Source organism: Mirounga leonina, unplaced genomic scaffold, assembly GCF_011800145.1.
Source record: "Mirounga leonina isolate KUSES-001 unplaced genomic scaffold, KU_Mleo_1.0 Mir_180, whole genome shotgun sequence".
Taxonomy (NCBI): Eukaryota; Metazoa; Chordata; class Mammalia; order Carnivora; family Phocidae; genus Mirounga; species Mirounga leonina.
Genome location: NW_023270469.1, coordinates 32,702,499 through 32,714,512, shown reverse-complemented (window position 1 = coordinate 32,714,512; position 12,014 = coordinate 32,702,499). Strand labels below are relative to the sequence as shown.

At 43.0% G+C, this 12,014-nt stretch overlaps 1 protein-coding gene across 4 annotated transcripts in view; it reads right to left on the bottom strand.

Annotated features, from left to right (window-relative positions):
• The window catches only part of BRD7 (bromodomain containing 7), a 34,496-nt gene that overhangs the window by 3,081 nt on the left and 19,401 nt on the right, over positions 1–12,014 (bottom strand). For all 4 annotated transcript variants that reach the window (XR_004682896.1, XM_035025238.1, XM_035025239.1 and 1 more), the window contains exons 7-13: positions 8,082–8,266; positions 6,551–6,674; positions 5,850–5,925; positions 3,656–3,763; positions 3,147–3,282; positions 2,578–2,689; positions 768–824 (exon numbers count right to left, since the gene is read on the bottom strand). Coding sequence is in view for 3 of the 4 variants with exons in the window: in XM_035025238.1 (XP_034881129.1) it covers positions 768–824; positions 2,578–2,689; positions 3,147–3,282; positions 3,656–3,763; positions 5,850–5,925; positions 6,551–6,674; positions 8,082–8,266 (798 nt within the window). In the remaining variant the exon portion in view is untranslated. The remainder of the gene's footprint in view (positions 1–767; positions 825–2,577; positions 2,690–3,146; positions 3,283–3,655; positions 3,764–5,849; positions 5,926–6,550; positions 6,675–8,081; positions 8,267–12,014) is intronic.

Genomic DNA, 12,014 nt, shown 5'->3' with positions numbered 1-12,014 from the left:
GAGTACAGCTTCTCTCCCTGCTGGAGGGGAGCTCCTTTCCCTACACTTTGATGGGAGCTCACGATGCCATGAGGTACCTCACACACCAGGTCCTGTGGACCTGACTTCTACTGTACTTTGTCTTTACTGTGTTGCCATGCTCGTCAGTGTTTTGCTCAGACAAGCCCCAGAGCTCTTTGGGTCCCCTCCTCCAGCCCCTCTCCCCTCCACGTTTCCTCAGAGCTTCCTGTCTTCTGGGGTAAAATCTCAGCTTCTCGGCACTGCCTGTAGCCTCTCTGTCGTCAGGGCCTCACCTGTGCGGGCCTCCCCACCTCCCCTCCTCTGCCCAGGCACCCCGCGCTCACACGCCAACTGCACTCTCTGCACACGGGCCCCTCCCGCCCACGTCCGCTTCTGTCACTATACATGCAGTTTCGGCCCCCTTCCCACCGCCTGCTGGGAGAATGTCTCTTCACCTTTCCAGGCCCAGCTGGCCCAGCACGCACTCTGTGAGGGCCGCCTCGGCCATGCAGAGCAGCTGGCCTCTGCAACCCGCACTCCTACAACATGTGCAGCATTTACACCGTGCGGTCCCCGGGGCTGGCCCCCAGGCTCCCATGCTCGTGTGCTGCCCTAGCTGCTGCCCCGCCCCCCGCCCCCTGCAGAGAGTGCTTTAATTTACGGAGATACGCAATAAATCATGCTCTTCTAAAACAAAGTTTTATCACTTAGGCCTTTTAGCTTATCCTCCATTTAAATATTTTTTATGAAGAATAAAATATAATCACCTCCATTTCTTTTGCTGGGTCAAGGGTCCTAGTCTGGCCTTCATCTTCTGGTGATGGCTAGAAGTATAAAGACAAGCAGCTTTTTATTAAGATATATTAAAAGATGTAAATATCAAGGAAAATAAAAAAAATATTAAGAGCTTCAAGGCAAGGAATAAGAATATGGATTACTGGAGTTTTTTTAAACCTAAAACAAGTTAGATATAATAAGTTACATTTTTTTTTTTTTTTAAGATTTTATTCATTTGACAGCGCGAGAGAAATAGAGCAGGAACACAAGCAGGGGGAGTGGGAGAGAGAGAAGCAGGCTTCCCGCCGAGCAGGGAGCCCGACGTGGGGCTCGATCCCAGGACCCTGGGATCATGACCTGAGCCGAAGGCAGACGCTTAATGACTGAGCCACCCAGGCGCCCCCATAAGTGGCATTTTGAGAGTATTTGAGTCAAGAGTACCTATTACTGGTAACTTCAAGAATGATCTGTGTCTGAGCAAAAAGCTATACATATATATATGAAGGTACCTGGTAAATAGCAGAGAAGTGCCTACTAAATGGAGTTGGTTTTCAATGACAGGTAAATCTATGGCAAGGAGAAAATAGGAGGCACTCTAGGGACTAATTTGCATTAAGAGAGCAATATTCTCAGATAGCAGAGGATTACCGTAAAATATTCAAATGCTATGGAGAATGTGAAAGCTTCCCATAATCCTAGCTGTCAGAGATCACGCATACCTAAACAACAGGCAAATGTATTGTGCCCGAAAATCAATAATGATGTGATTTTTTTTGAAAGGTTGTATTATGATTTTTTAACCAATTCCCAATTTTTTTATATTATAAACAATGTATCCTTACATGTAACTTTTTTTAATTTTCTAAGATACAGTCTGAGCAAACTGCTGGATCAGTGGACAGAGAAACTTTAGATCTGAAATCGACTGCCCTACCAACCAAATGAAAGCTATTCAATTTTAGCTCAAGACTATTAATTCAGATTGTTGGGAGGGTCAGAGGAAAAATATTTCTGAACAGATGAGAAGTGGCATGTTTTTTAGGTCACGTGAGAAAAGTCGTTCCTGCGCGAAGCCTGCATGTACAGCAATTCTCACTGAACGTGAGGTGCTGACTCAGCACTGCTGAGAGTTACCCCAGGGACTGGCAGCCACGTGCGGCAGAGGACAAGGTGGCAGCAGCCACAGCCCTCAGGAAGAGCTAGGACCCCCAGAGACACAGGGTTCTCCTAACTATGGTGACAAGGACATTCTGGAGCTCGACTCTCTTCTACTTATCAGGAGGAACATTTTCTGGTTCTAATCTTGGAGCCGAGGGTGTGAATTATTCCAGATGATGAACTATGTCCGACTGGACTGGAGACAGGTTACAAGTGTTAATAACAGAGCAAAGCGGAAGCTTCTTTTTTCCTTGCGGCCCCACCACTGTGTTGTTACTGAGTAATAAAGAAAAGAACATTCTCTATCATTTTAGTCAATTCCGTTCCAAGCCAGTGAGCGAGACTTCCTTTTTTGTTAGGGTACACAGCACCAGCTGACTTCTGAGTCGTCAACCCCATTCTGATTCCTACATTCCCAAGATTGGGAGATAATGACAGTCTCCTGGCCCTCACAGACCCTGGTAGCTGACTTACCCATTTCCGTTCATTGTCCTCCACCCACGGTCCCCACCCAGGCTGGCCTGGCTTTTCAGGGGAATGCAGCTCAGCTGTCACCCTGGTGACTCCCATGGTTTCATAACACCGAGTGACTAATGCTAAGAGCCAATAATAAATTACCCATTTCTTTAGCAGCCTTCTTACCATCTCCAACTCTTGCAGGGTTCTAGAATGACCTCCTTTTGTTAAAACATCCAGTAAACTGTCTGCCATCACATAGGGATAATCCTGGCACGTGGCCAAAAACTCATGGATGCTGAAAGAGAGTGTGTTGGGAAAGTCACTTCCATATAAATCACCTCCGTCAGCTGAATCTTCCTATCCCAGCCAACTATTTCTGTCAGACACGCCTTAATTTACACGCCACGGTGTAAAATTTTCCATCTAGGTACAACACCCTATTTATATATTTACCTTTATCATCTTGAGCAAACTAAACAATATCAAGAACTCAGAGACATGAAATGCTCCTGGGGAAACCTTCCAAGAGAAGTAAGACTCTCTCAATGACGGAGGCTCCAGGGCTCAGTCCTGGACTTGCTCCTGCCCTTCACTTCCTCCCTAAGGTGACCTTATTCACCTCAGGACTTACATGTGGACTAAGAGTCTCCAGGTTACACCTCCAGTTCGGACCACACCCCTTGGATATACACGGGTCTATCAGTGTTTCAGAAGAACGTGGCATTCTGGATACTGAAGAATTGGTCACTCACCTGAAATCACTGGGAAGATCAGAGTCTTCCCCATAGGCTGAATAGATCAGATCCGAATCGTCCTTGCTGATATTTGCAAATGTGGAGTCATAATGCGGAGCATAAGAACTGTAGGGTCCGTAGTTCAAGTATAACACTGTGGACAGAAATCAAATACTACAGTACTGTTCTTTCACTTGCGTGTCAATCTAATTTCTGTTTTATTAAAGATCATTCCCTTCTAATTTTATTACCTCACTGACTGGCATAACAAATCCAAGGTAGCTATTTTCCCTCACGGATCCTTGGGAAGTCACAACTCAAGTGACTTTTTCCCCACAAAGGAGAGACAGAGGAAAGAAAGCACAAAATTCATTTTGAATACTAATAGCTGATTTTTCAGTTTCTTCCGAAGTTAATAAAACAGCTGATTCATGTTGCAAAACTAGCACCAACAGAGTTAAAGAAATGGTAATTATGCTTTTCTCCCCGCCAAATGCTTGAGCGAGGAGAGAAACATGAAGCCTTACCTGGAGTGACTTTGTTCCTTTTGTCTTCCTTGAACCCCTGCAAAGTATTTACTCCAGACTGAAGCCTTCCAGTTGTCATTCCCAGTCTCACAGGGCAGTAGCCTGGTTCTGAAACAAGAGCAGGCCTGGTGTGGGAGGTGCACGTGATAAGGAGCCCGGGGGGCGCTCTGTGGGCCGTCTGCACGCACACTGCTTCATGCGGTCTATATGACTCTGTCCAGGAGTCTGGGTGGCCCTTCGTACACCCATCTTTCACCCACGAAAATCTCAGCAAGGGAGGACTGTAGCCAAGACCTGAACCTGGTCCTTTTCATTATGCTCTACTGCTTCTTGTAATTCTTTATAATCACGTTGCATTTCACTTAAAAAAATTTAAGGATTTAAAGGTTGAAACTTTATTTTGATAGGAGTAAACCAGTAGAAAAGGTTAGCAAAAGACTAAGGAAAAACACCTGATTAAAGACAAGAACTCATAATCTATTCAGGAAAGACTGGTATCTACGAGGCATGCTATTCCACCCTGGAACAGAGGCTGCGGCCACAGGTGACCACAGTGATAAACTGAAAGCACTAGTGAGGAAGGTGGCACACCTAAATTGGGTCTTCTCTCCCTTTCAGCAAGCAGTCTGGAATTTGGCAGGAAGAAGGAGCTGAGAAGGAACAGGGGGCAAAGCCTGCACCTTAGACCAGGATGCTGGCTCCTTGGGGGCTGCTGCCATGTGCGGAGCCAGCTGGGCCTGGGCCACGCTGACCCTGCCTCTAGCAGCCGGAAATGCAAGGCAGCAGAGCAAGGGCAGACAGACCGCTGGACACACAAAAAGGGGCAGATCTTAAGGTGTCCCCTAAATCATTAGTTGCATCCCCTTCCCACCAAATTTCCACAATAGCTATACTAGAAAGCGCCATGTTCTCAGTCTGGCGGCACTTCCTTTGATCCAAGACCATATAAACTTCTACTATGCAAAGTTCGCATAAAAGCAAAAAGTGAGGTTTTCTACGCCCCCCCCCCCCCCCCGACACCAGTTCCTCTTCTTCTAAGTGAAGGAACTCCGCCGGCGTTTCGAGAGCAGAGTGCGATGCGCGAAGACACTGAGAGGCTCCCCGGTTAGCCCTCAAATGCATCCGGCTCTTCCCGGCTGCTTCGATGTCTCTTACCCCCAGCCCCTCACCCTCACTCACTTTTTTGGGACCAACCTAAGCATCACCTTGCTAAGGAATAAGGAAGCCTTCTCTGGCCCCCAGACACTAGATGGGCCCCTTCTGTTGTGTCCTGTCACAGCTGCCCTCTTCCAGGCAGACGAGCGGCAGCTCTTCACGCAGTGACTGGCGTTCGTGCCTCCACGCCCCACCCCACAGACAAGACGGGAAGGGACGCGTGCCTCCCGTTGTCCCCTACGACACACTGCGCTCCACTTCCAGCTCCCAGGCCTTGCCCGCAGCAAAACGGTAAGTCCTGGAGACTGCTCCCTGAAGTGTCATCATTCGTTTCTGTATGCCCAATGCTTGCTCTTGTAACGGCAGCAGGAAAATGGGTATTTACAAAATAACATTCTCACCTTTGCTTATCCTGACACATGACTCCCTCCCCCTCAGATGAATGACAAAAAGTTCTTTTTCTTACATCAAATTTCAAACTGGAATCCCTATACTATCGCCCTTAAAATACCATCTGAGAAAATAAAAATATGACCGGGGTTTCTAAAGTCATGCTTCCCAACCTTTACCAACTTTCTACCAGCCACAGTGGAAGACAGGGTGTCGTTATGCATGTTATTCCATGACTACTAAGGTACTACAGGGCATATATATTTGCTCTAGTCACTGAAATTTAAAAAGCCAAATTTATTATGTTATAATAAGAGGGTTTTGAGATACCTCCTGAAATAACTGAGCATACACACATAGTCTCTTAGAGCCAGAGCTAGAAATTACGTCATTTTTTGGCTTTAATGGTGGGTCTGGTATTCCAAGGACTTTGTATTTTAAAGAACAGTGGATCTCTACAGTACCTGCTTTAAGATGAGGTAAAGCCGGGCTAGCTATTAGCACAAAATACACAATGTCTAGCCAAGTTCTTTGGGGATGACGATACAGTCGGATTGCTCAGTATCAGGCTTGCTGTTTTAAAATGTCACCCAGGCTACTGCTTGTTGCCAAACAGCAAGTTCATGCACATTCTGATCTGTGAACTTACCTCCTACAATGGGATCCACAGGATGGAGAAGCCCCAATGTTGTTGTTCCATCTGGTTTTCTCCTTTCAAATTCACACTGCAATGACCCAAAGTATTCAAATGTGGTACACTGTTTTATATTTACCACATTCATATGCAAGTACGTGTACATATATATATCTCTCTCTCACACTAGAAAGCCTTAAATTTAGCCAAACCAATATTATGAGTTACTAGTGTTACACTTGGATACTGACTTTCCCACCTCGCTCCATACACACAGCGGCTAATGGGCTGCAGAAATGAAGGTTAGGGAAACCTCAGGCTGGTAAAGAGCTGTGCGGGGCCTTTGGGCCCCTCCGCTCTGCCCTCCCTATTAAAAAAGGAAGATACTGGAGACCAGGGGAGGGGAGTGACCTGTCGAAAGTCACGTATTAATCCATTTGGTTTTAAAACCAATGTGCTAAACAATGATTTCAAGAGACCAGAGTATAAATGTTCATTTTCCAAGTTTAGAACACATTAACATCACTAAAATCCAGTAACAGAGGAAAAGATTCATTATGTACTTTACAAATTATTATAATTTTCTTCTCTGGGTGTTGTACTGAACAGCTCTTTGGCAGGTATGGTATGGGTTAAAAGTGCACAAGCAATTTGAAAACTGCAAGCCCCAGACAACCAGACAGTAGGTAGTGAAAAGAATGAAAAAGCCCCGTCACCTGGCTATTAACAAGCCGCCTGGTCAGCTTTCCTCCGGATTCCTTAACGATGCGGTCAATCTGCTCCTGCTCTCTTTCTAAACTATTGCTCTTACATTTATCTTCAAGCATATCTTTGTCTTTCCTGAAAACATACATTAATACTAAGTAAAAAAAAAAAAAAGATAAAAAGAAAAAAAAAAAAAAAAAAAAAAAGAGGAGCACAACTCAACCGGAGGCACTTGCCTTACGGTCGCCAAGTACAGCTTTGTTCCTCGGGGGCCCGGGAGAGCCTGGAGCATGCTCATAGCCAGGCCAGCCCAACAGCCTGCTTAGCTCTCGCCTTTGTGTGTCCAGTGCTATTTGTCTTGAGCATTTTTCTCAATACAGTCACACAAATGGACTCTACTTCAAACATATTTTGAAGGGGGAAGGACACATCATTCTCTTTTTTTTTTTTTTTTTTTTTAAAGATTTTATTTATTTATTTGAGACAGAATGAGAGACAGAGAGCATGAGAGGGAGGAGGGTCAGAGGGAGAAGGAGACTCCCCGCCGAGCAGGGAGCCCGATGCGGGACTCGATCCCGGGACTCCAGGATCATGACCTGAGCCGAAGGCAGTCGCTTAACCGACTGAGCCACCCAGGCGCCCCATCATTCTCTTTTTAAAGTCCAGTTTCTAAATTTAAAATGAAATACATTTGGGGGCGCCTGCGTGGCTCAGTCGTTACACATCTGCCTTTGGCTCAGGTCATGATCCCAGGGTCCTGGGATCGAGCCCCACATCGGGCTCCCTGCTCAGTGGGAGGCCTGCTTCTCCCTCTCCCCCTGCTTGTGTTCCCTCTCTTGCTGTCAAATAAATAAAATCTTAAAAAAAAAAAAATTTGAATTGTACAAATCTTAGAAATACAATAAAAATACGTCACAAGTTTACTCTCTTTGCCTTACACCAGCAGAAATCCAGCCTACTCACTAGAACCCTCTTTCAGAGTTGACAGTGAGATGTGGGGCCTCAGGGCTGCTAGTGAGTCAGTGGTGTGACCAGGTGGCCACAGCTGCGTCCGGCCATGCCCGGGGCTGCCGGGGGCGGGAAGGGGGGGACCAGTACTGAGTTATCGCTCCTACCAGGTGATGTCTGGTGGAAAACACGCACACACCTCAGCAACAGCCCATCTGTTTAGGAAGTAGCTTCACCTGTAAATTTACGGTTTCAACCCCTTTATGGAATGAGGTAAAAAATACAGATTTTTTTCTTAAACAGAGTTCTACTTCAGTAAATTTCACTAATAATAAGTCCCTAAAGATAATTTATTGGTTTAACTACTTTCATAAGAATAAACATTCAGAACTGTTTTCTGAACTATGTTTAAACAATTGCATATAATGCTTTGTAGGAGAAGACGGGGATCATTATCACCGAAATGGACTTTCATGCCAAAAACCAACCAACCACGGGTAGACCTCTTCTCAAGGCAGGCACTGAACCAGGATTTTTCCCGCTTACTGGTCTGAAAAAGATAGTTTAACTTAAATATTCCAAAGATTTTTTTACTTTTTGTTTTCTTTATTGGGACTCTTGAAGGCTTGCGCTTCAGTATCTCCAGAGTCTTCCCTTTCTCTTGGCCAGCAGCCGCTGTCCTCCCCACTCTGCGAGGTGTCTGTTCTATCTTTCTGCTTTCGACTTTTTTGCAAGTCTGCCATGAATTCTATGCTCTGCTTCAGGCTCTGAATTCTCTCCTAAAAATATTCAAGAATAGTCTCATTGCATATTTGTCATTAATTTTTAAAGTGATGCATTTCTTTCTCACAATGTGAGTTTGCACTTACTCTGTCATTAACTAGGGAAGAAAAGCAATTAAATGTAATTATACCAAGAGAGTATGTTTGGGAACCAGGGCAATACAGTCTATTCCTTCAATTCAGATAATTTCCAACATAAGAGAATGCTTTTTAACTTGACTACATCATCAAAACGTTCATAGAGGAGAAAGCATGAATAAATACTAAGTATTCTTTGCAGTACTAACTTTAAAAAGGAGAATTTAGTTTAATAGCATGTTTAAATTTTGTATTTAACAGAATGGCTTATCTTTTGAAATTTAAGAATTATCAGGTATTTCAAAAGCTAGAGGATGTGAACATGTGAAGTACCCTTACACTCTGGTATCCTAGAATAACCACTGAGGACGCTGGCATTTTTCTCTATGTGAAAACAACATGCTTCCAGGAGAATAAAAGGTTGCTAGCACAGTTTCTTTCCCAGAAAGCATAATGTTCTTACCAAAGAAGTCTTGTTTCTATTTTGTGAAACACGTACTTAATTTTCCACTGCATTGATATGCTGTGAAATTTTCTTTGTGGTGAAGGGCTTGAGGTTTCTGGAGGTACATTTGTTTCTAGTGACTTCTGCTTTTTAACTCTGAGCACTGTTACTGGATAAAATATGGAGTGCAGTCTCCTTAGGGCTGCATGGCAATGCCAGGGAAGACTTTTGCAGAATAATAGAAACTGAGAACTGGAAAGGACCAGAGGTCATTCAAATAAGAACAACATAGCCCAGAAATGCTAAATGCCTCACCTAAGGTCATAGAACCAGTGACGAAGCCAGGGCTCTGGGGTCCCATGAGGGGCCCTGTCTCATCACACTGCTGAATTAGCAATGCAGACCGTGAGAGCCTCCAGAACGCGGACCTGCTATTTTTACTGAACTTTTATTTTAAGGTAGTCTTATTAAAATTATCCAAGTAATATATTTCATTGTAGACAAAGATTTGGGTAGAGGAGAAAATACAAACCTTGTTTATCATTATGCCAGTATTTCTCTAAGCATTACACATATTGGCTAATTAGAATTATACTGAATATTTGGTAACATGAATTTTTTTCATTAATAAATTACAATCATTTTCCCTCCATATCATTCAATACTCTTTAAAATGTTTTTAGTAAGTGTGTAGTATTTTATCCTGCGTACCATGGCCTAATTAATATTCCCCTATTAGACATTTAGATTATTCCAAGTTTCCACTATTACAAATAAAAGTCTCATGAACGGCACTATAACTAAATCTCTTCAAGAATCTCTCCTTAGGATAAATTCCCAAAAGTGATACTGTATGTTAACTATATTGAAAAAAAAAAAAAATTCCTAGAAGTGGAAACACTAGGTCATCAGGCTTTTGATATTTACTGCCAAACTGCTCTCCAGAGAAGTTTTATCAATGTATATATCAGTGTTTGAAAGTTTCTCTGAATCCTTATCAAACTGAGTAGTATTTAAAAAAATTTGCCAATTTAAAAAAAATGTCTTATTTTAATACATACGTAAAAAATATTAGTGAATATGATTATCTCTGGAACTTTTTATTGGCCATTTGTGTTTTCCCTTGTGTACGTCACTTAGGTAATTCCTTACCCAGCTCTATCTCTAGTACCTAAATCAGAAGCTCGCACACTGCAAGTATAAATGGTGTTAAATGAATGGGCTTAGATCATGAAGTTCTCAGTTATCTTTTTATTTCCACTCTAGAATTTTATAAAATAGAACCTACATTAAAAACATTTTGAAGTTTTTAAAAACGTAACACACACAAAATGAAAAGAATTAGAGAAATCTTCTAAATTTCAACACAAATCATTGGAAAAAGCTGGGTTTCATTTTACCTTGAAAGTCTTTTTTTTTAAAAATAATTAAGATGTCTCCAAATCAGCATACTATTTATCAGTCCTCAATTTTACAACATTAAACGGCTGAAAGGGCTGGACTCTGCCATGCGGGTGCTTACACACGCATCAGGCACGGCCGCCTGGCCGCCAAGGTCTACCGAGGCGGAGCAAGGGCGCACAGCCTGCCAAGGTCACTCAGCGTCTCGAGGGCACAGCCAGGACTTGAACCTTGATTCTAAAGCCACCATGCTACAAACAGGAGTTTGTACTATTTTGTTTGTAGTATAATGCAGCATTCTAGTATTTATCTAGGAGATCAAAAAAGTTATTCGACTACTTCCATTCTTTATAAAAATGTCTACCAATAGCCACTATTTGTGTGTCAATGAAAAAAATGATAAATGACTGCTCTACAATCTTTACACGGAACATTCAAAACCAGTGATCTTTTAAAAAGACACCATTCATGGAAGGGTGTGCTGGGCTCCCTTGGGAGTACCGCTATCAGAAGAGTTAACTCAAGAAGATCTAAATTTAAACATTTAAAAAATCACTGTTGTAAGGATCCCTCCCATTTAGGGTGGAGAGAACAGTCAACAGGAAGCTATAACACAGGATGGGTAGGGCTCCTCAACAGGAAGAGATCTGAAAAAAAGGAAGACAACAGAGAGAGAAAAGGGAAGGTGGAGAAGAAAGTTTATTTTCTGTACTTCCAGCCATCCCACCCCCAGTAAAATTCAAGAGATACTGTAATCTTTTGCATGTTATATTAACTACATTATTTGAAAAAAAAGAAGATAATGGTAAATCAAAGTTGATAAATTTACTTGCGATACTGCAAATTCAACTTTCTCCCAAAAATTTAATGTACATATTGTGGAGTGACTAAAGACTACATTTGCGGGATGCACTTTTATTTCAAATGTAATTTGTAGATTTTTAAACCTGGAATATGGCGTGGGTCTGGATTCTGAGTCTTCCTGCAAAGAGTGGGATAAACATTTTATAGTCCCCTTTCCTTTGTAGATTTTGCCAAAGATGGGTACCTGGTTTACATTACAGTTTTTTATGTCTATAGGAAAGGGTAGGAACTGATGCTGTCTGTCTGAATATTAGGAATGCAAGAATACTCATCAACCCAAATGCTTTTCTTTGCCCAGTTAAATGGATCTGAGAATCTCTTAGAGCCAAGCACACACTCAGACATCTGCACACCAAGACAATTCTTTAAAACTGTAATACAGATGGTCACTGTAACAAGTGGGAAACCATGTGCATCTACACATGACTCATTCCTACTCTCCTATAACTCCTCTGAGTCTGGGCCCAAGCTCTTCATTCTGATTTCTTTCTCATTCTTCCTGTCTTATACCTCCACTTGTCTCTTCTTCGAAAAATCCCTCTCCTGCCTTGCTCTCCTTTCTCGTAGTCTCCTGCCTACTTAGCTCTTAATGAGAGTCAGCACCCTAACGCTGGCAATTATCTTGGGAGACTGCACTTTAAACCTTCTTTAAACCACTTTAAACCATGTCTTCTCCAGACATGAGAATACCGAGGCCCAGCATGGTTCATGTCCTGCCCGAGGTCCACAAGCTAAAACCAGAACTCCGACTTCCTGCCAGGATCACCTCCGTTAATTTCCCATCCTATTCAGAGCCATGAGTAAAACCTCAAAAGACACGACTTATCTTGTGAACTCTCCTTTTCTCCCAGCAGGTGCACAGCGAGCCCCTCAATTCCCCCCATCCCATCAGCGGTTGTTCTGAGACAGCACGTGTTCTTTTCTGCCACTAACCTCTCTTCTGAATAAACTGTCATG